This window comes from Martes martes (genome assembly GCF_963455335.1).
Source record: "Martes martes genome assembly, chromosome: Y".
In the NCBI taxonomy this organism is placed as follows: Eukaryota; Metazoa; Chordata; class Mammalia; order Carnivora; family Mustelidae; genus Martes; species Martes martes.
The window spans coordinates 18,201,067-18,228,818 of NC_137907.1; the positions used below are offsets into that span (position 1 = coordinate 18,201,067).

Here is a 27,752-nt window from a genome sequence, read left to right on the forward strand (position 1 = left end):
ATAAAGTTTTAAAATCTGGTTGTTTCACAGTGTAGGGCCAGACTCTTGGCATTTTGCATGACGTTACTCTCGACTTTATTTTTTAACTTGTACCTTAGCATGGTACTCAAATATTAGTTTTCTCCCAAGTTATTCAACTAAAAAATACTCACTCACTTGCTTGTACACGATTAGATCAACTGCACCTTATATTGTCAACAGTTGGTTAAACAAAAAGACAAAAAAAATTCTATATGCAACTGTCCCTTGGTAAGGCCTGCTAGGACCAGAGAAACTCATGGGTACTCCACAGACATGATTTACCATCCCCTACTTTAGGTGGGTGAGGGGGAGTCCTTACAGTGCTCTGATGGAATAAAATTGTTTTTACCAACATCAGAAGGTAATCTCCACCAATCTTTATTTACTTGTGCAATAATTAATTAGCTGTGTTTTAAGACCTGAGAAACCAGGTATTTAGAACAATTATCTTTGAGCTTGAATGTCACAAGTGAAGTTACAATCAGTATAAAGAATACACAGACCCTGTTAAATTAGCCATCACATATTTATTCAACCTTAAGAGTAGATAAAATAAGATTCGCATTAGCAAAAAATCTCTACAAAATGTTTTTGAAAAGCAAAATATGGCTGTTTCATCAATTCTCTATCTTCATGAAAGATATTAGCAAAAAAAAAAAAAAATAGAGCAGTTTATGGAGTACTGCATCCTTTTTGGGGGGTATTTTCAGTTACAGTTTGAAAGAGGTAGATGTTTCTGTTAACACCTGAGAGATGAACTGTGATAACCAGGTGTGAAAAAGACAGTTAATATATAATTTTAAAAATACTGGTCTCACGACCACAAAATGTATTTTCTACACACATGAAAATGAAATGGCCTATTTTTGTACAGCCATGTTTTTTTTCTACACCTCGGAGTCCACTGACACTATTGATTTTGCAACTCCAGAGGGTTCCACAAAATGGTACAACAAACATAATTTAACTGATTGCAACATTTAAACTTTTCCTGGGCCAGCTGCAAGGTTTTTTAAACACGCTGACAAACAAAGGCCAGTTAGTGAATATTTAAGACTTGCTCAACTCAAGAGTTATAGTATGAAAGCAGCCCTAGCCAATACAGAGATGGTTTGACAACTCCTGGTCCAGAATATAGTACATACTGCACATACTACAAAGCTACTTCGAAGGGAATCCTTGTCATAAGCTACCTTTTTTCTTGCTAGCCAGAGAAAAAAAATCTGAGAGGAAAACAAATGCTTCCCAAACAGAATCCAGATCTTGTCAATGTCTTATATTATTTTACACAATATCTAACATAAATCTAGTAAACACAAAATGGTAGAGCCCATGCTTTGATCCACATTGCTTTTGGCCCAAGATTTAACCTCCACACAAAACAAGTACCACCAAGAAGTGCAGGAGGCACTTAACTACCTTAGTAAGATGGTAAGGCCTTACATGCATCAGGGTTCCGGTGTGATATGATCATTAGTATTATTTTTAAGGTAAATTATATTTGTGACACATAACCTTCATTTCCCCTCAGAGTAGTGGGTCTTTGGAGCCTGATGGAGGGACTTTTAAAAAGTTGTGGGAGGGTGGTGTTTGGTTTTGCCTCATCCTGGCAGATTAGCAGAGTCAAATGTCATGTGAATTTCTTTTCTCTCACTGTCTATTCCTTAATGATCATGGTCAGTGGTGAACATTTACAAGTACCTCACATTCTAGTCTGTTTTACCTACTAGGTAATTTACCTAGGAAAATTAGGTAATTTACCTACCTACTAGGTAATTTTCACTTTTCAACCCATTTTAGGTCATAAATATGACAGGAACACATACATAAGACTAGCTGTTGAACACTGAAATAAAAAAGTAAGGAGAAAAATTACAAATTCCAGAAATTTTGCCATGGTAAAGGCAGGGAACTAGATAATTTTTTTCCCCCTTTCAACATGTGTTCTAAGCTGAAACCAAAGCAGTAGAACTATCTTTAGTGACTCAAGCATGAAACCTGTTTGTCCAATCACTTGCTTATGCTATTTTCTTTACAAATGACATCTTCATATACATACTGTACCACAATCTTGCATTCATCTCAATTTGCAATTGACCAAAATATTATGAAGTAACCGAATCTATATCAAATTTGCTTTGCTTAGGTCTTATCCCACACTTGAGCTTTACTTTCAGATGGCATTTAAATGAGCTACTAGACAAAACTAATCTTTCTTTTTTCCTTCCTTCCTTCATTCCTCCCTTCCTTCTTCTTGTATCAGTGGGCTATAGAGTTTAAATCAGTGTTAGTTTTCACATTGGGAAACCATTCTTGGAACAACTTTCAATTGTGATACTCACACAAGGGGCAGGATTAAGGCAAATGAATACACAAAGTGAAAGGATTAGGCAATGAACACATGTATTCCAGGGAAGGGGAAGGTAAGGCAGGTGTGCAATACAGCTGCGGAAAGTGTATACATTAAAACAATGCAAAACTGCTTAGCAGCCTCCTGTATCACACAGTTCAACAGTTCTTGAAACATACAGATATAAAGAAAAAGTTAAGAGCATTCACCACAAAACCAACAGTAACTAACACTGAAAAGTTATACACAAAATTCCACTCAATACAGTGATCACACTTCATGTTAGTGAACTGAATCAGTGTCTAGAAGAGATCACGTAGAGAGGGTTTTGGAGCTGTGTTTTGTTTCATTTACTCCGTCAAGCTCAGCATCCAGGTAGATTCCTGGAGCTTTACTAGAGGAACTCTTCAACTCATCCTGAGAAACAAGAGCAGTGCAGGACCGTATCAGAGGTGCAGCTAAATCTACATTCACTGCATTTACATTGACCTGCTCTTTCAGGACTTCCACCTGCTCACTGAGCTCATTTCTTTCCATCTGGAGAGCTCTACACAGCTTCTCCAACCGTTCCAGTTTTATCTGAAGGGCCTTGTACTCTTTATCACGGACAGCTTTCTGAGATGGGGGGGAAAAAAAAAAGAATTCATGCAACCATTCTGCATGTAAATAGAAATGTTATTACTGCATACAAAAGAAAACTAAATTAAGAAATCTGTGCTATACTACAAACTAACTTGGGTCATCTGTTGAATCTCCCTCTGTTTTGATACGTAAAATACTTAAAATTATTCTGTAGCAATGCAAAAGGGTAAGTACACTTTTTTTCATTCTGCTTTGAAGTAATCAAAATCCACTTCTTGATTTCAAGTATCTATATCAACTTAAATATTAACAACATTCAGGATTTTAACTTATAATGATTATTTCTTCAATTTTTCTTCCTTTCCACCATTTTTAACCCTAATATTTTCTCTCATGAGACGTTATAACTACTCCTATCCAGTTTATGAAAGTGAGAAATTTACTTATTGTAAGTGGAATATACTTCAGCTTGCTTTACAGCAAACCTTACAGAAAGAACTTTGCTGCCTTTGGAAATGAGTAAGTCAAAATGCAAAATCAACTGGTTAAAAGACTGTGCTTTGCCCATAGGAAATCTGAATAAGATTGTCTTCCTGGAAAAGCTGGGATTCTCAAATTGTGGACTTCTGAGCCAGCAATAGGAACATACGCTGAACACTTGTTAGAAATACAAAATTTTAGGACACACGTCCGATCTAATGAATCATAAGCTATTGGGGGGGGGGGCGGTGCATCCAGTTTAACAAGTGTTAAGTCTGTATAAGCTAGGTTTGCTGTAGAGGAAAGCAAAATCTAGTTACTTTATAGGTATCTATAACACAACTCTGAGCTAGGAGGTTGGGGAAAGAATTTTGAACTTTCAACTAAGACAATCTAACTTACTGCAGGCAAGAGACCATATGAGGAAACCTCTAGAAGTTCCAGGCTGCCTTACTACTGAAACAAGTGAGTGTTCACTTTTCAGTCAGGCAAAGACTTCTCACCTCTTCAGCCATTTGCAGAAGTACTTTATTATTATTTTCCCATTTGGTACGCCATATTATCATTTCTTTTTCCAGTTTTTTAATTTTCTTTGTCATCTGTGAATCAACACAATTGCAAATTTAAATTCTATGTGCATTCCTTGAACTACCACTAAAGTATTTTACATTGTTCTTCCCCTCCCTCATCAGTGCACTTGCTTCATCCAGCTGATAGCTGTGCCTGTCTTGCTGAAAGTAGCAATGCTTGATTATACCAGAACTAATATAGCAGAAGCCCTTACAGTGGCAGCAGCAGGAACCAAGCCAGGAGGAGTTTCATATTACCAGAATAACAACAAACTTGATCTCAATTTCAGAGGAAGCAGCACATGGGAACTTCAGATGCCACCACACTCTGAACTCTTTCAGTTAAGACTGGAGTGCCATTTATTCCAGCTAGAGGGAGCAAAAGATGGGACCAGCTTCTCCCTATACCGTATCAAAAAAGTGTCCCGGATCTCAAGTTTTCTGTAGAGATAGTACACTAAGCTAATTCATCAGATTCTTGGAAAGACAGATATTCTGAGTCCACAAAGAGTTTAAGAATCTAAAACCGAATCAATATCAGAAGTAAAAGCCAGATAATTCAGGCAAGCGATAAGGAAAATGATACTGAAATTATTATATCCTTAGCTTTAACCATCTTCACAATTCACAAGACTATTCTATTTCAAGATTGTATTAAAGATAAAATGGAGGTAAAATAAGAGAGTTTCTCAAATTAATGCTACAGGACCTGAATTCTCCAAAATTCAAAATTAGATCCAACTTTGCCCATCGATTACCCATCTTTCCAATATCCCTTTATTATTGGTCTGCACATCAGCTCTGTTCCAGTAGAGATACCGTATCAAGCACTGTTAAGGGAACCTAGGACAAGGCAGAGCCAATGCCCTGGGCCATAGGTAATTACGCAGAAAAGTCCCACGAGGCAGAGTAGGACAAGGGCTGTGGGAGGAGCTCCTCTAAGATCTCAGTTCAGTGCTGCCAACTGGGATCTTTACAGGCACTAGCAACTAGCACAGAGGAATGCAATGTGTTCCAATCCAGCAAGTTTTCCAGAATGGCAGCAAACCAAGGAGTCCCTGTCCTAAACTGCTCTGCATCAGTGACACTCATGGGCTAGAGTCCAACTAACACTTTCTTCCTGCAGAGTTTCCCTGCCGTTGGAGCACTTCCCTGAAAGGACTGCCAGGTACAACCAATCTTCTGCTTGCTGAATTCAACACACTACTGGGTGTTAAAATATCTGAAATACTCTACTTAACATGACTAAGCAGTGATTGAAATACAGTAGATACTTTTGTAATTCCCATTCTTAACAATGAAGGAACAGAGAAGTTAAAACAACTTGTCCAAGGTCTACCATAAGTGACGACCAAAATTATTAATCCAAGAAATCTAATGAGCATGTGCCCCCCACCACCTTGTAAGACCTAGTAACAGTTACGCCTGATATATACTGGATGGCTACAAAATGCCAGCCTCACTGTTACTTACCCTCTCTTGACCACCATTTCTTTTTAAATCCCAATTTGAAAGGGGGAAATGCCACGCTAATCATTCGCCCCACGGAAGTTCCACAATGCAAATAACAGAACTCAGTTCCAAAGTCCACACTCCAAACCAAGGTGGCTGTATATTTATTTTGGGGGAGGAAGAGGTAGATAACTGTACCCTAAAGTTGCCACTTAGCCCCCATTCTGAACTGGAATGACCACAACCAATTTTCTACACTGAATTTTAACAGCATTTGTAAGCTTCATAAGGACATCTGTCCCTGTATATTATATGAAATAAAGATCACATTTAAGAGTAAAAATACACTCAGCTTACCTAGATTCTCATATATAATCTATTTTAACCAAAAATACCATAACTTCCCTTGAGCTTGATTTTTACTTAAAGCTTTATTGAAGAACCAGGTGGAGATCATCTGAAGTGGTTTTTTAAAAACAAAATCTACTGTTAATGATAAGTTGCCTTTAAAAAAAGTATTATTATTAGTGATGATAGAATTTTGAGAGCATCAAGATCATGAGCAACTTGGGGTAATTTTAGGACAAAATGCCAGATGAAGATCAGAAAAGATGACGTTAAGATCATATCAGTTCAATATAAACTCATCCAAATACTAATTACGCTTAAAATGACCTCATATAAATTTAGTGGTAATATTCTACTAAAATCATGTAAATACCTTTTCCATTTCCTGCCTGAAGGTTGTAAAGAGTTCATTGCTTTTTGCCATGGTAGTCTGGAATTCTTCAAACTTATCCATATAAAGAGAAAGCTACAGAAAAAAAGTATCAAATATTCTGAGTTCCAGATAAGCAATTCAGAATCCCAAAGACTCGCAAAAGAACACAGTATGGTGAAACATTAGATACTTGTTGTAATTGCTACAATGAAGAAGAAATGCTCTTAAACTTTTGAAATGTTGTTGACTTAACCTAACTATAATGTTTGAAATGTTCAACCCTTTAGTAGCTGTATTATGTCAATTGTAATGAAAACTAAAAATTTCCTATAACTATAAATTCCCTATAACTACAATGCTTTATGCACTAACCCACCGTACACACATCTGAAAAACTTCTTGGGAAAAAAATCTTTCTTTTATATTAGAAGCCTGCATATTTCTTTGCTTGATACCAAGGTTAAATTTTTCCTTAATGCAGGCAGGAAAACAAAACTAGCTGAAGAATAGTTTGGTTGGAGGACAAAGAATTTAGTGAGAGAACAGTTGAGAAAAAGAAAAGTTAAATTAAGGTAGAGATGCCCATTTTTCTTTTAATGTCCACCCTCAAGAAATTTTTAAATTATAGCTGGGAAGATAATGCTAACTGAGCAACCCAAAGAGAACACAGCATGCTGCGTCACTTTTTTCTTCCTCTTAGAAAAGGAGTTGCAGCAAAGGGGAGGAACATGCATTGTAATGGCCAGAACATAAAGCTTACAGAGTGTTGAGCTAGGCCTCAGGATGGGCTGAATTGTTTTATGTAGAACAGAGGAAACCCTTTGGAGACTATCTCCAAATATTTACATAATTAATTTTATGTAAATATTACTTATTATATATGTTACATGTTACATATTATACATAACTATACTATATGATTATATTATGTTCAGGATGAGGAGGGAAGACCAGAGAAATATAGTTTTTTGCCCAAGAAAAGTTTAGAAAAGAATAAAACACAATCAGAGGCCTGGAAATAATACAAGTGGTATCTTTTCATTTTCTTCAGTGCTTAATGAGAACTAATAAACAAAACCACATCAACGTGGTGGGGAAGGGACGCGATGCGATATGATGGAACCAGGCTACCCAGGTATCACATGGAATGGGTCATATGGGAAACAGCATTTAAAAGCAAGTTCTGCCACACATGGGAAGGAAAAACAGACTAAAAGGAGTGTTACCAGTAGCAGGGTAGACAAGATGACTATAAGATAACCAAATGACTCCCACAGAAAGAGGAAGGTAAGGAAGGCCAGGTTGAATAGAAATAGGAGCAAAGTGGAAAATACCGTGGAGACCTTATGAGCAGTCTGTAGAGGGACACACAGTGACAGGGTTTCCGAGGGTGCTGGCCTGCAGTCAGAGCGTTGGTGTTGCTCAGGGAAGCAAAGGGAGCAGTTTGGATACTTGAGGGAGATTAGAAGTTATGACAGTCTGGGCATGGTCTGCATGTACTGAAAATGGAACACCCAGATAGACTGTCCCATCCGAGAGCTCAATGCTGGCCACACTGGGTAGTTAGGAAGTGGCAACTACCATCATACCTGGAGTTCCATGCCTGCATTATGGTCAACACACACCATTGTGACTCTATTCTCAACAAATGCTGGAAACTGACATGTGAGACTGAGACTTGGAAAGAACAGCCGTATCTAGGGACTAGGACACAAGGAGGTGACAGCAAAGGATACAAAGTAATGACCAGATAACATGCTGACCCATGGTGACACACATGTACAGACAATAGAAGTTGCAATGAGAACAGCCCAAAGGAATCAGAGCTGCCTGGGAGCTTGGTCAAAGGCCCTTTGCTGACTGATACTGAAGAAACTGTCAATAGTACCACATTAAAGAATATCTTCCAAAGCTGTATACACATGCACACCTTTTCCACTTCAATCCTCTTTCCCTCTTATATGGACTTCTGAGTGTGCAAGGCTAATAAGCAAAGGTTTAAAGTTTCTAGGAACATGCTAAGCAGAGTCATAACTTATGCGTCATAACAAGAAAAGACTTCTCATTATCTGTTTCCTCTTCAATTTTCACAGTAAGTGAGGCTACTAGTTTCATCACTAACATCAATTAAAAACTGTTCCCAAAGTGATAAAGAACATTCACAAAAGGGCTGCTGATCAACATCTGTGCCAGTCTTAATACAGGAGTATATTTTAGAATTAAGAGAGTCCTTATGTTAAAAACCACTTAATAAAGTTTTAAAATATGTGATAATTTTTCAACAAAACATAATTTGGTTAACTAAAAGAATAAATTATATGGATAAATACCTAATTGTTACTGTCTATAAACACTAGGTAGATATTAGTAAAGTTTTAGAGATGGAAGCATGATCTTTCCTGGATCTTTTCCTAAAGCGAGGATGCCACATCAGCTTCCTTTATCACACACTAAGCAACACTTAAGGTTGTACTGTAAACAAAGAATCTCAATTCCTGCTTAGAAAAGTACACACACATACACACACTCACCTACAAGTGAATTTGGTGAGCATATGCAGGTTTTTAAAACTACACATACACTAAGATACGTATTTTCTGCCTGTTTTTTTATTTTCCTCATAGAACAAAATTCAAAAGACCCTGGAGAAAATAATCTAGGACAGTAGAAAAAGGACACTGAAAATAGGTTCACCAGCTATTCAGATCAGCTTGGGATTAAGGAATTCTTTGAGACACAGGACTCACAGTACTAATTTGAGAAAAGCTCTCATCAATTTACAATGACTTAGTTACCATAAATGAAGAAGAACGTTCCAAGAGGTCTATTTTTCAGTTCTAGCTGGCATTGGCTGGGAACAACAAGACTCACAAATTCTACTATCCTCTGTTGTCAAGTTACCTGCTGTTTTAATTGTACTTCTTGTTGTTTCATTTCTTCATATTTGTGCCTCGATTCTGTTGCTTCTTTTAATAACTAAAAAACAGAAACATTCTGGCAAAATAGTAACAGCAATTATACATGTGGCTAAAATGTCTAATGACTGGATACTTAGGTTTCCTGTTCCCTCTCATTATTTTAACAAGAACAATAGGTCAAGAATCCTATTATAGCAATTGTCATGTTTTTCTATCTTTGATCTGCACCACTTGCTAATACTGTGAAATGTGGGAAATATTTTTTTTTTAATTTATTTCTTTTCAGCGTAACAGTATTCATTGTTTTTTCACCACACCCAGTGCTCCATGCAATCTGTGCCCTCCCTAATACCTACCACCTGGGTCCCCCAAACTCCCACCGCCCCCCCCCCAGCCCCTTCAAAACCCTCAGGTTGTTTTTCAGAGTCCATTGTCTCTCATGGTTCTCCTCCCCTCCAATTTTCCTCAACTCCCTTCTCTCCATCTTCCCATGTCCTCCATGTTATTTGTTATGCTCCACAAATAAGTGAAACCATATGATATGTCGGAAATATCTTTAAACTGCCTGAGGAGAAAAAGTACCTTGGAAGCACAATAAGGTTTGTAAAACTGAGAGTTAAATAATCATGTTTAGGTGAACAAAATCAGGTATTTACACTTAGAAGTCTAAAACAGTGCTGCACAAAACACAAAATCTTGTGTAAAGCAAAGCACAAAACACAAAATCTTGACATTATCTAGGTGGTTTAGAAACCCTTCTACTCCATGAGAGAGGCAAGATGAGGCAGGCAGAAAGGTACACAGAGCAAAATAGTGAAAACAGACATCAGGTTTCTGGTTATATTTTTAAAAGCAGGAAAGAGGAGGGTCTAGTTTTGTACCTGGGTTTTTATGAAAATTATATAGTAAAGTTGTATGGTAGACTGAATTGTGAAATTCAGTCTTTGAATTTCTGAAGTAAAATGTCACATATACTACAAATAAGCCTTAAAGGTTTGTAATCCAACCAGAGAGTATACATGTAATCTATGTATGTGCATCTTTAGATACATATGTATATATGTATACACACACACACACACTCTCTCTCTCTCTCTTATTCCAGGTTAGAACTGGTAACAGTTCCTTCAGTTGTACATCAGATATCACTGCTGCATTCTATAAAAGGTGTCCATGCCTTGAAAAATCCATCTCTCTAAGCTCAGATTTACTATGGGGTTGTCCACATCCTGAGAAGACTCAGGAACTGAGCATTCCATCTTATAATTACTTTGGCATCTAGGTTACTTGAATGAAATGTGAAATGCTAGATCGAATAGTCTACAATTTATTTAAACTAAATTAAACATATATAGTTTGTTTTGTATATGTTAAACATGGTATTTCACTATGTTCACAATTACTGACACACAAAATAATATGATTATTATTGGGAGAAAAATGCTGCATGATCAAAAACCAAGATTACTTTCTACACATGAACAAAGTCACCATCTACATACAGGTATTTCCACTAACTTGGTCTAATATTTCCAAGTCTATTTTTGTAAGAAAACTTCATCAGAAATAAAAAGCGGAATGTATTCCAACATTTCTCAATCTTTACAGTCAAAAAATCAAACTGCATCCCCAGGTCTATATAAAATATTGAATGAAGTTACCTATTTTAAATGATTTGTTTAAATTGTGCAGTAATGCTTTTAGGAAACAGTACTTACAAATTCTTTCTCCCTTTGGTGTTTTTCATCAGCTTCCTCTATGAGCTGTGTTGTTTGCTGAAGCCTGGCATCCAAAAGCTGTTGCTGCAGTTCCTTATGTTTGAACACTTTATCAATATGCTTGAAAATAAAGAATTTCTTCCGTCACTCAATACAAAACGGTATGCATTGGTTAGGGAATACAACACAAGTTAACAATAATTCCCTTTCCTGTTCTTCCTGCTCATACTACCATAAGTAGTAACACTGGGTCTTTCTACCCTTGGATTTGCAGAAGCAACTATTGCCAACTTGCAAACCACTCTGCAACTGCAGAAATGACTTCCTCTGACTACCAACCTGAGACCATTGTTGTTGTTGGGGTCTAACCCAATCAATGGCTTTGTTATTTTCTGTTTTCTGCTCAACACTGAAAATCAGGTTCAAACTATTAAAACAACCAAATAACAACCAAAAAGTAACAACAACCCAAAAAACCCAGTCGGTTAAGACGATCAAACCACTGAAGCCATTCATCACACACATTATTCCCGGATACTTTTCTCATTACATTTTCCCAAATTTCTTAGTATAGATAATATCATGATAAATGGTAGGAATGGAATGGTAGGAATGGCAGTTGGATCTTGGCTCAACGGATGGCCTTGGACAAATCCTGTTCATTGATGAATCTCAGCTCCCTTATCTGTGAGAGACAACCACACATGTACTTTCCAAAGTTACTGTAAAAATCAGTATTTAATGTGCTTGGTGCCTGACCACATAAAACACTTAGTTAGCTGAGAATAGGTCAGCATTATATCCAAGCTAGGTTGTGAAGTAGTATTTCTAAATAATAAAGTCATCAGAACATCCTTGTCAGATACAGAAACATTAAAACTTTTGTTTCAATATTCTATGTGATAGGAAGAAATATTAGTTAATAAGAGTCATCTAATTAAGTTTTAAGGAGTGCACTAGATTTGTCTTTGACTACAAATAGTTTGTTTAAATTATTAAATTATATTCTGACCCCATCTCCAAAAAAGGGGCAGGGGAGAGAAAATTCTATAATACCTAAAACAAGACTTATGTGTAATATGATTTGAACATACACTTTCAAAATATGCCATTGTAATAACAAAGTAGGCAGTCATTTGTTTCAACAAAAAAAATGAAAGGAAAAAAAATTTTTAAAGATTTTATTTATTTATTCGACAGACAGAGATCACAAGCAGGCAGAGAAACAGGCAGAGAGAGGGAGGAGGAAGCAGGCTGCCTGCTGAGCAGAGAGCCCGATGCGGGGCTGGATCCCAGGACCCTGGGATCATGACCTGAGCCGAAGGCAGAGGCTTTAACCCACTGAGCCACCCAGGCACCCCTGAAAGAAAATTTTAAGAAAATGAGGACTTTATAAACGTACTGAAAAGATCATCCACTTTGTAGGCCTGAAAAGGAGTTTCTTCAATAAATAAACTGCACAGAGAAAACACAGAGATGGAAACCTGTATTTGAAAAAAGACTTGAGACATAACCAATGAAATGTATAAACCTTGTCTGGATCTGATTCAAATAATCTTGGGGGTTCCTTTTTAGGGAACTGGGGAACAGAAAAATGTGGGTAGTGACAAGGTAGTCGATTAAGTTATTATGACTAAATATTTTGGTGTGAAAATAGTATTGTGTTTCTGCTTCAAGAGAGTCTTTCCATTTCAAGATATGCATTCAAATAGTGCTGAGTGAAGTAATATGACACCTTGGATATGCTTAAACACAGATTTGCTGTCAAAAGATGAATGAGAATGGTTAGGAAAACGCTCAAAATCCTAAATATGTTTCTAAAGGCTGTAAGTAACACTATAAGTTAAAACAATCTAAAATTTGAAGTCAAATTGGATAAATGCCATAGAAATTGTTTTTAGGTTTGTTTTGGGGCTGTTTTGGGGAATAAAATACACCATTTTAAAATTTACCATCTTAAATTGGTCAGAATATTTTTAAATTAGTAATTTTAATCTGCTCTGTAAGGAGTTCAACACACATAATGCCACATTTAATACCCCCCTTTTTTTTCAAATATTATACTCACTTTTTTTAATTATTACTATGTCAGTCACCATACATTTTACTACCCTTAAAGCATAATAAAGGCAGAGAAATGTATCCTTTAAAAAACCCAAAGACTCTCACCCTGTACGTTTGAACTCTGAAAGTAACAAAATTTAACGAGCACGTTATCACCAATTTCCTCTTAAGCTAGATATCACAGAACTTGCAGACTAGTTTGCAAAATAACTGCAACTGTGCAGCTATTAATCATTCCTGTAAATTTACTGTGTGTGATAACCAAGAAGACTGTGTATTCTGTTAAAAGGTTCTTTTTTACTCCCCAAAAGTATGGAAGGTAGAATGCAATGGTACTATACATTTTAGTATCATAGCTTTATGATGGATTACCATGGAAGTCTGAGATACTGGATACTGGGAGGCTATATATTTATTTACCCTCATGTTGGATATGGGAAAAACAATTTATATGTTAAAATTACAATATTCAAGTAACACATGGAAAACAAGTACCACTCAACATGTCTTGCAGAAGATACTGCACATATCCAAATCCAAAGACCCTGGGTCATCAGTGAAGATCCCCAATTAGTCCTTCAGTTCACAGTGTGCCTAATAATTTCCTAATGAATTATCTAATGAATGCCTGACTATCACTAATGAATACCTGACTAACACTACCATGTGTACACAACTTTTAAAATATTGTCCTGTGACCGTAGTTTTTAGTAATAAATGGTGGAAGTTTCTCATAATAACAAGATGCTATCTAAAAACACAAAACATGTTTACCTCCTCTCTTAGTGCATACTGTTCAACAAGTCTCTTCAGTTTCTCTCCCAGTTCGGTGTTTTCCTGGCGGAGTTTGGCATTGTGTATGTCATGTTGTTCCAGCTGTGCTTGGATCTCATTTAAAGTCAACTGGAAACGTGCAGTTGCTTCTTTACGATTCTCTTCCTCTTCTTGTGCCTGCTGCATATTTTCTTCCTTATTATCCAAAATAATTTCTGTTACTGGTATAGTATAAACTTATACATAAACTGCTCATGTTACTGCTATGTCATTTCATGTAATCCTGCCCCAAGTATTGCTTCTCACCTACAAGTCCTTCTCCTTATCTATGATGAGAAAACTCTCATTTAAAAGCAAACATATTTCCTAAGTAGATAATCAGAGAGAAACAACTGCCCTGCTACTAAAGAACTATTTGCTGACTATGCAGACCTTACTACCCAAAGCACAAGTAAAGCCCTTCTCCACACTCTTATTCTTCCTCATTATTTTCCCAATATTCTCCTTACTGGTTTGACAAACAGAATGACTGATACCATTCTGTATCAGTCTGAAGAGAGATGTCCCATCTAGCAGCCTACTTTCTGAGTCACACCTTCCAATTCCTTAAGAGTCCCTACTTATATGATTACTTAGTTATATATAAGACTATATCTATATGTATACACACACACACACACACACACACATATACACTTGTTAACACACATGCACATATGTATTTAAACAACTGAATAGCTCAAGATTGGCAGAGAATACTCAGGCACACTAGCCACTCAGCATCCACAGTACAGCTCTATACAACCTGTTTTTCCTTCTTAAAGTCATTTTGATTCAAGTCTATACCTACCAGTCTCTTCATTTCAGCTAAGCATTTCATTTCTTATCTAAGAATGTGATAATCAACTACATTAATGATCAGCATACTATCTGGTCACCTTGAACTTCCTTAACAAGCAGGAAAGCTATGGCCATAAATATCAATACCTTGTGATTCCCTGTGATTAAGTATAAGATACACATACTACAAACTATAAAGCTCTTCCTCGAAGCTGAAACCACCATCTGGATAGACAGAGTAAGTCTTAGATTTATAATGGACAAACCATTATAATGGACAAACCCAGGCAAAAATGAATAAACAAGTAAGCAAGGTAGTATGTCCCTGAGGACCCCACAATGTCCTCTGCTCAGGAACCTATTCTATCAGACCAGTTGTACCTAGGATTACAGAACAAGCAACCATTATTAAAACCACGCTCCACTACAGCAAGTAAAGCAAAAATTTACTTCAAAAATATACACAGGGATTATAAAATCACCCTAACAATCTACTGAAAAACAAAAAAATGAACGAAACTAACCTTTAATGTTCTATTGTGACGCTGAAGTTCCCTGCAAAGAGACTCTAGTTTGCTCCTTGCCAAGACAGCCTTGCTGTGTTCACTCTGCAAATGAACTTTCTCTTTCACAATCTGGGCTTGTTTCTTCTGCAGAATCTTCATTTGTTTCTGAACATTCCTGCTCTCCTCCAGCTAAAATTAACAAGAACTTTATACATTTACAAAGTAAGAATCCCTGACTTACAGTTGACAGAACTGGAAGTACGACCAAGGACTCTTTCCAGTACTCTCTTAATCAGTTGAGACACAAAAACGTATGGAAATAATTTAGGGAATGAAGAAAATCAACCTCAATGTCCATTTTTTTAATTAAAAGAAAAACATCTTTTAGGAAAACTTCTTTTGAATGCACGTCATGTGGTTCTGCTTTTCTACAAGAACATACAAAAACTACTTTATTGAAAAAATAAGCAGCTCTTTGTGAGTGAGAGGAAGACAATTCTAGACTTAGAGCAAATTATGTGAGTCTTGCTGACATTTCAATGACACCTTCATGAAGAAAAAAAATGTTGACAAATGTTGATTTATTGGACACTCCTAGAGATGGGGCACCTGCGTGGCTCAGTCAGTTAAGCCTCCGACTGGGTTTAGGCTCAGGTCTAATCTCATGGGTCATGGGATCCGGCCTTGTCCTGCTCAGTGCTCAGCAGGGAGTCTGCTTGAGATTCTCTCTCCCTCTGCCCCTCCCCCCACATGCTCAGGTAACTCATTCATGTGTGCGCACTTACTCTCTCTCAAATATTATACTCACTTTTTAAAAATTATTACTATGTCAGTCACCATGTATTTTACTACCCTTAAAGCATAATAAAGGCAGAGAAATGTACCCTTTAGAAAACCACTTTCTCAAATAAATATTTCTCAAATAAATAAATAAATAACTTCCTCAAATAAATCTTAAGCAAACAAACACTCCTGGAGGCAATATGTTTACAGCTACTAAAAATGCTTTTGATTTCACTGAAATTCCTGCTGGAAAAGAGTAATTTTGCTTTTGAGTCATACTATTGTCTGTAAGTACAGCACATTTAAACTGGTAATTCATTAACAGACAGTATACAATTAACAAAACAGCAGTAAGTACAGCGAAAACAATTACTTTAAATGTAACTGGACTAAATTCGCTAATCAAAAAACAAAGTGGCTGAATGGATTCAAAAAAAACAAGACATAACTAGTTATTCGCTGCCTACAAGAGTGTCACTTCAACAATCAGAATGCATAGGAGTGGAAATGAGATAGAAAATATAGTACATGAAAATGGAAACCAAGAAAAACTGGGATAACTATACTTATTTCAAACAAAATGGACTTTAGAGCAAACTCCATTGAGACAAAAAGATCATCCAAACAGATTATCAATCTGTGGATTTAAAAAGGTTAGAATAACGTAACACAATTAAAAAAAAAAAAAAAAGAACAAACAAACAAACAAAAAGGTTATAACAGACAGATACTAGGAGAGACATCCCACCGAAAAGCAGAATGCACCTTCTTCTCAAGTGCACATGCAACATTCTCCAGGATAGGTCTTATGATAGGCTCCATACAAAGAGAAGACTGAAATCATATCAAGGATCATTTTCAAACAATATGGTATGAAACAAGAAATCAGTAACAAGGGGGAAAAAAAGAGGGAAATTCACAAATCTGTGGAGATTAAACATCGCATACTGAAAAACCAATGGCTCAATGAAGAAATCAAAAGAAATAAAAAAAATCTTCTGACAAATTCAAGTGGATAAACAACATACCAAAATGGGATGCAGCAAAAACATTTCTAACAGCGAAGTTCTTAGTAATAAATGCCCACATCAAAACACAGAGCCCAAATGAACCACCTAACTTTATACCTCAAGGAACTGCAAAAAAGGGAAGAAATAAAGCCCCAAATTAATAGAAGGAAGGAAACAGCACAGGTCAGGGTGAAATAAAAAGACTACAGACTAAAAAGGCAATAGAAAACATCAGTGACTAAGAGCTGATTGAAAAAAGTAATAAAAAAATTGACAAACCTTTAGCTACAGTTAAGAAAACAGTAGGACTCAAAATCAGAAATGAGGGAGTAGACATAACAACAAATACCACAAAAATATAAAAGATCATAAGAACCTATTACACACAACTGCAGAGCAACAAATTGGATGACCTAGAAGAAATGGATGAATTCCTGGAAACAGATAACCTATGAGCAGAATTAAGAAAATACAGAAAATACAAACACTCAAATTGCAAGTAAGGAGATTAACTCAGTAATCAACAACTTCCCTGCAAACTAAGGTTTAGGAACCAAGGGCTTTACTAGTGAATTCTACCAAGCTTAAAGAATTAACACCACCCCTCAGTCTCTTCCAAGAAAAATTGAAGAGGAGGGAACACTTCTGATCTCATTTTCATGAGGCCAACATTACCCTGCCAGCAAAAACCAGACAAGGACATGATAGGAAAGTAAATTATAGCAGCACAGATGCAAAAGTCTTCAGCAATATATTAGCAAATCAAATTCAACAATACAATAAAATGATCAGACACCATTATCAAGTGGGATTTTTCAGGGATATAAGGATGGTTCCATATTCACAAATCAAGCAATATGATACACTACAACAACAACAAAAAATAAAGGATAAAAATCACAGGATCATCATAGTACATGCAGAAAAATCAATATCCATTTATGATAAAAAAAAAAACCTCTGATAAAGTGGCTTTCGAGGAAACACACCTCATCACAATAAAGCCATATGTAATAAGCCCACATTTAACATCACAGTCCATGGGGAAAAGCTGAGGGGGCGCCTGTGTAGCTCAGTAAAAGCATCCAACTCTTGATTTTGGCTTGGGAATGATCTCAGGGTCCTGAGATGGAACCCGGTGATGGGCCCTGCACACAACATGGAGTATACTGGAGTTCCTTTCTCTCCATCTCCCTCTGCTCCTCTCCCTGCTGATACTCTCTCATTCTCCTTGTCCCTCTAAATGAATAAATAAAATTAAAAAAAAAAAATCAGTGCTTCCCTGATCTAAGATCAGGAAAAAGACAAAGATGTCCACTTTAATTCAACACAGTATCAGAAATCGGTTAAGAGCCTGCCTTCCCTCTCTCAGGTCACGATCCAGGGATCCTGGGATCAAGCCCTCTGTCGGAAAGGGAGCCTACTTCTCCATCTACCTCTGTTATTTCCCTGGTCATGCTCTCTCACTCTGTCAAATAAATAAATAAAATCTTAAAAAGAAAGAAAAGAAATCCTAGCCAAGCAATTTAACAAGAAAAAAATATTAATAAAATAATCCAAATTGGAAAGGAAAAAAGTAACTGGAAATGACATGGTATTATATATATCCAGAAAACCCCTACAACTCAACCAAGAAATTGTTAGTATGGATATAAGACTCAGTAAAGTTAAAGATTATAAAATTAATATGCAGAAATCAACTGTGTTTTTTTTCTATATAGCAACAATGGGAATATCAGAAAGAGAAATAAGGAGAATAATCCCTTTTACAATTACACAAATAATAAAATACCTCAAAATAAATTTGACCAAGATGAAAGACCTATATTGAAAACTATAAGACATTGATGAAAAAAAATGAGTAAGATACAAATAAATGTAAAGCAATTCCATGCTCATGGGCTTGAAGAATTAATATTTTAAGATCTTCATACTACCCAAGGCAATCTACCAATTGATGCAATCTCTATCCAAATTCTAATGGCATTTTGCACAAAAAAAGAATAATCCTACAAGAGACACAGAACCACTACGGTGATTAGGATGGAAGTTTCTCAGAAAATTAAAAACAGAATTCCCACATGAACTGGTAATTCAATGACTGGGTATTTACCCAAAGAAAATGAAACATAAATTCTGAAAATTATGTGTCTCAAAGTTTACTGCAGCATTACTTACATCAGCCAGGACTAAGAAGCAACCTAAGAGAAGCAGGTTAGAAAAACATGGTATAATGCACAATGGAATATTATGAAGCTGTAGAAAAGGATGAGATCATGTCATCAGCACCAACACAACTGGACCTAAAGGGTGCAATGCTAACTGAAATGAGTAGACTGAGAAAGACAAATACCCATGATTCCACTCATAAGTGGAATCTAAGGAGAAAAAAACTAAGAAAAAGGAATGAATAAACAAACAAAAAGCAGAACTAGACCTTAGCACAGAAAACAAAATGATAGTTGCCAAAGGGGTGTGAGGATGGGCAAAATGGGTGAAGGGGAGTGGGAGTAACAGGCTTCCAATTATGGAATAAGTAAGTTTCAAGAAAAAAAGGTACAGTCCATGATATTGTAATAGGGATATAAAGGGACAGATGGTGGCTATACTTGTAGTGAGCACAGCATAGTGTTTAAACTTATCTAATCACCATGTTGTACATCTGAAACTAATGTAACAACTGTACCCCCCCAAAAAGAAAACTTTAAAAACAAAAACAAAATACTGTATCCCAAATGTCTCCTACAAAGAAAAAATAATGGATCAAAGACATACTTGAGACATAAAACTGTAAAACTCTTTACAGAAAACTTGGGGTAAAAGTTCATGACACCACGTCTGACAGTGATTCCTGGACCTGATACCAAAGACATAGGCAAGAAAAGAAAAAACAAACAAACAAACAAACAACAAACAAACAAAAACAACTTGACTCCATCAAAATTAAAAACTGTCGTACATCAGAGGCACTATCAAGGAAGCGAAAAGGCAACACAGAGAACAGAAAAAAAGGTCAGGTTTAAATTCCATATCACAAGAGATTAATATTCATAGGTTATAAACATAAATTAAACTTAAGAACATAAGAACAAAATAACACAGTTATAAAATGGGCAGAAGACTTACACAGACATTTCTCTGAAGAAGACATACATATTGCCAGTAGGCACATAAAAGATACACAATATTACTAATCATTACAGAAATGCATATGAAACTGCAGTGAGATACCATTTCACACCTATTAGAAAGGCTTTCAACAGAAACAGAAAACAACAAATATTGGCAAAGATGTGGAGAAACGGAAATCACTGAGCACTGCTAGTTGCCTACAGCCACTGCGGTATACACAGAATTACTATATAATCCATAAATTCAACTTCTGAGTATGCACATGATATATCAGAAAGTAGGTATATGAACAGATTATTTGTACACCCATATTCATAGAGGCATCATTCAAAACAGCCAAAAGATATAAAAAAATGTCCAAAGGATGAATACATGAGCAAAATGTGTTATGCACATTTTGTATACATGCAATGCATTACTGTGCTACAAAGGAATGAAGTTCTGATACATGCTACATAAACTGAGATATGCTACATGATATAAAACAGGTGCAAAAGTATTTTTGCATGCACACTACCACTTAAATGAGGAACCCAGAGTAGTCAAAAATCACAGAGATGGAAGTAGAATTGTGGTTACTAGAGGCTGAGGGAGAGAAGGAGGAGTTACTGTTTAGTAAGCATAGAGGCTTGGTTTGTTTCTAGATGTGGATAGTGGTGATGGTTCACAACAACATAAATGTATTTAATAGCACTGAAATGCACTACTTAACAGTGGTTAATACGGTACATTTAATGATATGTATATTTTACCACAATGAATTAAAAAACAAAACAAAACACAGAAACACAAGGCCAGGGCTGGAGTTTCATATGGGCCATCTACAATAAGGAACCACCAAGACTGAGAACAGGAATCAGGGTTCTGTGGACAACTGTGGGTCAGTACAAGTCTTCAGTGAGTGAAAAAGTTGGATGACCAGTTGCTCATGACAACAACAAGAGAAAAAATAGCATGACCACTACATTTGTCTCAAACCTTTAGAAACACAGGTTTTAAAAAGACAGAGGAACAGAAAGAAATGAGAAGGGTGCACCTCCTCGCCTCAAGATATTTGGGCACTGAGAGAAGACTGAAAGGGAGTAATTTCCTCAGAGGAAAAACAGCTTTCAGCAATGTAAGTTGAGGTACTGATTTTAGATACGGCTATAAATTCTGGAGTTTGCATTTCATTTGGTACAGAGTAAGAATCAAAGAAAACCATGTTGTTTGGTGGGGGTCAGAAGGAAGAAGGAAAGACATTATCCATCTCTCAAGACCTAATTTCCCTAGTCCTAGGCACTATGGCTTTCACTTACGGCCAGGAGGCAAGATTATTCCAGTAGTATGGCTTGAAGTTCAGGGCCTAGGAATTGGTTTCTCACAGACAACCAGGATCTGCAGCTTTAGTTAACTGTATTTTTGTGCTATCACTTGCAAAGTCTCCTCTATTGGTTATTTTATTTATTGGAGCCCTCTCTATTTTTTTCTTGCTAGGTGTAGCCGAAAATTTGTCAGTTTTGTTAATCTTTGCAAAGAACCAGCTTAGTTTCACTGATCTTTTCTACTGCTTTTTGGTCTTTTTCATTTGTTTCAACTCTGATCTTTATTATTATGTTTATGTATTCCTTCCTACTATTAACTTGGGGCTTTGGTCTTTTTCTAGTACGCTGAAATGTAAATTTAGGTTGTTTGAGATTTCACGTTTTCTGAGGAAGGCACAAATTGCTATGAACCTCCCTCTGAGAACTGCTCTTGCAACTGATAGGTATGATGTATTCCCGTCATCATTTGTCTCAACATTTTAAAAAAATGTCCTTCAATTAATTAAATTTAATTCCTTTATTGATCAACACTTTAGCACATTTAACCTCCACACATCTGTGAACTTCCCACTTTCTTTTCAGCTTGAAGAAGTCCCTTTAACGTTTCACATAAAGCTAGTTTAGTCATGATAAACTCCTTTAAGCTTTTGCCTATCTGGAAGATTCTTTACCTTTCCTTCAATTCTGAATAACATCTTTAGCCAGGTAGGTGTTCTTGGTTAGTTAGCAGTTTTGTTTTTGTTTGTTTTCCTTTCAGAACTCTGAATAATATATCGTGTTACTCCCTTCTGGCTTGCAAAGTTTCTTCTAAAAAATCTGCTGATGGTCTGATAGGGTACCTATGTGTATAAGGTTTTTTGTTTTTTTGTTTGTTTTCTCTTGATGCTTTTAATAATCCCAGTCTTTAGCTTTTAACATTTTAAGTACAACGTGACTTCATGTGGATGTCTTTGGGTGCATCTTCTTTGGAACTGTGCTTCCTGGATCTCAAGGTCTGTTTCCTTTTCCAGCTTAGGAAGTTTTCACCTATTCTTTTCTAAATAAATTTTCTTCCTCCTTCTTTGTTCTCCAACTCAGAGCCTTATAACACAAATGTTAATCCCCTTCATGGTGTCCCCTAAGTCCCCTCAGCTATCTTCACCTTTTTAAAATTTTTTTTTCTTATTTTTCTTTTTGCTGCTCTGATTGTGTGAGATCACTATTCTTGCTGCAGAGTTCACTGACTCTTCTATCTCACCTAGTCTGCTGCTAAACCCCTGTAGTGTATTTTTCAGTTCAGTTATTGTATTCTTTTTCTCTTTGACTCTGTATTTTCTATCTCTTTGTTAAGGTTCTCACTGTTTTCAACCATTCGTTTTCCAGGTTCAGTGGGCATCTTCCTGACAATCATCACTTTGAACTCTTTATCAGATAAACTGCTTATTCTGTTTCATTATGGTTTCTTATCTTGCCCTTTCCTTTGGAACACATTCCTCTGTTTCATTTTTCTTGACTCTCTGTCATAGTCTATGCAGTAGATGAAGTGGCCACCCCTCCCAGTCTTTTTTTTTTTTTTAAAGATTTTATTTATTTGACAGAGACAGAGATCACAAGCAGGCAGAGAGGCAGGCAGAGATAGAGAGGGGGGAAGCAGGCTTCCCAGTGAGCAGAGAGCCCGAAGCGGGGCTTGATCCCAGGACCCTGACTGAGATCATGACCTGAGCCGAAGGCAGAGGCTTTAACCCCCTGAGCCACCCAGGCACCCAATACCCCTCCCAGTCTTGAAGGAATGTTTTATGTAGCATGAACAGCAGAATTCAGCAATGCCCTACATCTTGGTTGTCTGTCAGACCTTCCTGATTGTCCAATGGCCTGCCTGTCCCTTCATAAACTCATAGTTGTTCAGTGTACCAAGACCTGCCAGTGTCCCAAAGTACACAGATCTCAGAGATCACTAAGGTTTGTGCTGACTGGAAGCCAGGCCCCAATAACACATCTTAAAATATGCAAATATATGGAGTTCTGTAGGACCAGAAGCATAGGGCAGGCTGCCTGCCAGAACAGGAGATCTGGAGGTGCTCCTGGGTGATGAAAGTCATAAAAATCAAGCCTCCAGATGAGCGAACAAGCTCCTTTCTGAGAGACACTGTGAGCTCAGTGAGGCAGTAGAAGAGAACAATGATGGCATACTCTGGTCTCTCTCTCTCTTTTTTTTTTAAATTTCTTTTCAGTGTAACAGTATTCATTGTTTTCGCACCACACCCAGTGCTCCATGCAATCCGTGCCCTCCCACCTGGTTCCCCCACCCTCCCACCCCCCTCCCCTACAAAACCCTCAGATTGTTTGTCAGAGTCCATAGTCTCTCATGGTTCACCTCCCCTTCCAATTTCCCTCAACTCCCTTCTCCTCTCCATCTCCCCATGTCCTCCATGTTATTTGTTATGCTCCACAAATAAGTGAAACCATATGATAATTGGCTCTCTCTGCTTGACTTATTTCCCTCAGCATAATCTCTTCCAGTCCTGTCCATGTTGCTACAAAAGTTGGGTATTCGTTCTTTCTGATGGAGGCATAATACTCCATCGTGTATATGAAACACATCTTCCTTATCCCTTTGTCCGTTGAAGGGCATCTTGGTTCTTTCCAGAGTTTGGCGACCGTGGCCATTGCTGCTATAAACATTGGGGTCCAGATGGTCCTTCATTTCACTACATCTGTATTTTTGGGATAAATCCCCAGTAGTGCAATTGCAGGGTCATAGGGAAGCGCTGGTCTCTCTTCTAAGAGAGAAACTACATAGGGCACTAGAAACCTGAAGCCTGCCCCTTGAGCCAATGTTTCAGGACAAGCAAATGGACATTTTTTGCAAGACTTGCTGCTGTGTTTCAGTTCTAGCCAAGGACTGTCTCTCTGATTGTTACAGCCCTATGGGATCCAGGAATACAAGACACTCTGGCCACTGGACAAGGCATTCAAGAGATATCCTGTAGGCAACAGACACATGTAAGAGCTCCTCTCTGAGCGAGACTGGTGCTCTGGAGTGGGAGAGGGAGATCTCAAAAACAAGACACATCTTTCAAGTTCTTTAGAAATGTTTACAGTCTGCCTACATAGGCGTGTCAATTAGAAGACTGACCCTCAGACTGCAGCTGTGATGATAAAGTTTCTCAGCAAGACTGAAGATATGTTTTAGTCTGCCCTGGGGATGGTAGTCAGTGAAGAATTGTCTCTGCTTATTACAGCCCTGTGGGATCCAGCAGATCAATCTCCTCAGCCTGAAGATCCAGATAGCAAAGAGTTGTCCCCTGGGAGGCAACAACAAAAACTGGGTCACCAGACTCGTGTAAAAGCTTCCCCCTGGGAATTGTGGAACATGGCAGAGGGAGAGGTCAAAGATGCTACCCACCAAGGAAAAAGAAATAAAGGAATGGTTCCCACTGATTGTAGCAGCACACATGGAGAGTGCAAAGATGGCATCCACTAAAGGGGAAACAAAAAGTCGAGTTAAGTGAAAAAAAGGCACTCATGGGCTTTAAGGATAGGAGAAGGATACAAAAATGGTACCCACAATCACCGCAGTCCCTGAAGAGCATTCCAACATGCCCTGTCCCTCAGGTCCAGACTAAAATAATCAAACGAGCATCTTTCACATTAAGTCCAGGTGCTTTTCAAACAGCGGCTTCTGTGTTGGGCCTTAGGTCAAGTGAATGTAGGCACAAGCCCTTACATAGCAGTATCTCAGTTTACACTGCCCTTTGAGTCTTGCCAATAGAAATCTTACCAGTATTCAAAGCCAGATTATTGTGGGGGTCTGTCTCTCAGTGGCAGATTTTAAAAACTGGGATGTGTGATATGAACTACGAACCCTTTGTTCATCACAGAGAAGGTCTGGATTTGTGAGTTTTCTCAAGATTGTTGACAGCCATGTCGGGGACAGGATTTGTGTCTTAGTCTCTCCTGTCCACTGTGACGTGGCCCTTAGCTTTTTTGATAGTGACATTATACTTTCAAAGTGGTCTCACTGTTACGTATCCTAAGTCTACTACTCTACTTCCTTAGGAAATTAGTTTTTCAAGAAACAAAGTATTAGAACTTTTTTTTTTTTTCAAAACAAAATATGCCTGTTTTATTACTCATAAGAACTACTGATCTGAATGGGATGAAAGAGAGGTTACTCACTAGCAAAAGTCTCTAATGTGTCACTTGCTAAAACAAATGCTGTAATTTTTACTTATGTCCTCCTCCTAAGTAAAAGCCCACTTGATTTTGGTTTCTCTAAGTCTAGTCCCTGGGCCAACCCCTTTGGTCATTACCTAGGAACTTGATAGAATATGGTACTTAAGCCATGCCCTCCACCCCTGCCTCAGATCCACTATAAAGTGAATTTTACATCTACTGAATCAGAATCTACAATCAAAATTCTCTGGTGATTTGTATGAGTTTGAGGATTGCCCTAGCCCACTATGCTAGTCAATTTGCTCTTTCCTGCCTGATCCTTTCATGCTGTCTGCTGATATTAACACTAGGCTAACTACCCAACCTTTCATCATTCTGTCACTTTTCTACGTGAATTTCACTCCTTTCTCCATCTTTCTTTTTCTTTTTTTAACCACTTCTTATTTGATTTTCATCATGTGAGTGTATCATTACAGACCTGAAGGAATAGTAACTGTAATTGTTTCAGTTCTATACATAAAAGTCCATTATTGTGGCGCCAGGGTGGCTCAGTGTGTTAAGCCTCTGCCTTTGGCTCAGGTCATGATCCCAGGGTCCTGGGATCGAGCCCTGCATCGGGCTCTCTGCTCAGCAGGGAGCCTGCTTCCCCCACTCTCTCTCTCTCTGTCTGCCTCTCTGCCTACTTGTGATCTCTGTCAAATAAATAAATAAAATCTTAAAAAAAAAAGAGTCCATTATTCACAAACCATAATATGTTTTGATACTATGAAGTATCTATGATATAGAGCATGATATAGGGTATTGCTTTAATAACACGTGTGAATGCATAAAATTCACTAAAAATAATTTACATAAATATTTCACAAAACACAAGAATTTCGGCATTTACATTAGAACCAATAATTCTAAAAAAAAAATCCCACTATTCTTCAAAAGATCTTATGACTTTCCTATTCTTCACTTTTAAAATTATGGCAGGGTTTCCATGTTTAAGAGTGCTTCCACATACCCCAAAAAAGGATTAATGTTACTTGAAATAACATAGGCCATTCTCAGAACAAATTCTTTTCTATGAGTCAATTTCTTTGGAAGATGGGGGAAAAAATACGATGCCTGCCATATAGGGGGTGCTAAGCAAATATTTTCCTAAGAAACTACTAGACTACTTCATGTAATTCACAACATCAGTCAAATTCCTTAAAGCTTTCAAATTTAATCTGCTTTCATGTCTAAAATCCCTCAATTTACATATGAAATTATTCCCTCACAGTGTCAGGCATGTAAACATACAATGGAAATGCAAACTTAGAAATGTTAAAACTAGGGCTCCTGGGTAGCTCAGTCAGGTAAGTATCTGCCTTCAGCTCAAGTCATGATCCCAGGGTCCTGGGATCCAGCCTCTCTGCAGGCTCCCTCTCCCTTACTTCCCTCCTCACCCCCATACTCGCTTGCTCTCTCTCTCTCAAATAAATAAATAAAATCTTTAAAAACAAATGCTGAAACTGAGTTTTACAAAATCTATTCTAGAACTCAGAAAGCAATAAAATGTTGTATATGTCATACCATTAAATGGGCCCAAACAATCAACCTAAGCCTCAAAAATTAGACTCTTCCCTTCAATTTTGTACTAAAATACAACTTTACTTTTAAAGCCATACCAAAATTCTATTTTAAAAATTTACCAAGCAAAGATACAGATGTAGTGAAAAGAAGGGCCATCTGTACCCCAATGTTTATAGCAGCCATGGCCACGGTCGCCAAACTGTGGAAAGAACCAAGATGCCCCTCAAAGGATGAATGGATAAGGAAGATGTGGTCCATATACACTATGGAGTATTATGCCTCCATCAGAAAGGACGAATACCCAACTTTTGTAGCAACATGGACAGGACTGGAAGAGATTATGCGGAGTGAAATAAGTCAAACAGAAAGAGTCAAGTATCATATGGTTTCCCTTACTTGTGGAGCATAACAAATAATATAGAGGACAAGGGTAGATGGAGAGGAGAAGGGAGTTGAGGGAAATTGGAAGGGGAGGTGAACCATGAGAGACTATGGACTCTGAAAAACAACCTGAGGGCTTTGAAGGGGCGGGGGATGGGAGGGTGGGGGAACCAGGTGGTGGGTATTGGGGAGGGCACAGATTGCATGGAGCACTGGGAGTGGTGAAAAAACAATGAATACTGTTACGCTGAAAATAAATAAAAAATTTAATTAAAAAAAATTTACCAAACACACACACATTTTGCTATATTTTACATAAGTTTTGCACCCTTAATACTCACAAGATCAGCGTATTTCTTACAGAGAGCTGCCAGCTTCTCCTCTGGAGTTGAAAGAGTGTTTAAGGCGTGCATCAATAATAACACTTCT

General features: G+C 37.4%; 1 protein-coding gene across 1 annotated transcript; it reads right to left on the minus strand.

The window, feature by feature from the left end:
• Window positions 1–536: 536 nt before the first annotated feature.
• LOC308337766 (gamma-taxilin-like) lies at window positions 537–27,752 on the minus strand. Its single transcript, XM_080795963.1, has 8 exons — window positions 27,665–27,752; window positions 15,014–15,184; window positions 13,650–13,844; window positions 10,812–10,931; window positions 9,077–9,151; window positions 6,176–6,268; window positions 3,937–4,032; window positions 537–2,986 (listed from the first exon to the last, which is right to left on the minus strand). The coding sequence occupies exons 1-8, from the start codon at window positions 27,734–27,736 to the stop codon at window positions 2,684–2,686; spliced, it is 1,125 nt and encodes a 374-aa protein (XP_080652089.1). The 5' UTR covers window positions 27,737–27,752; the 3' UTR covers window positions 537–2,683.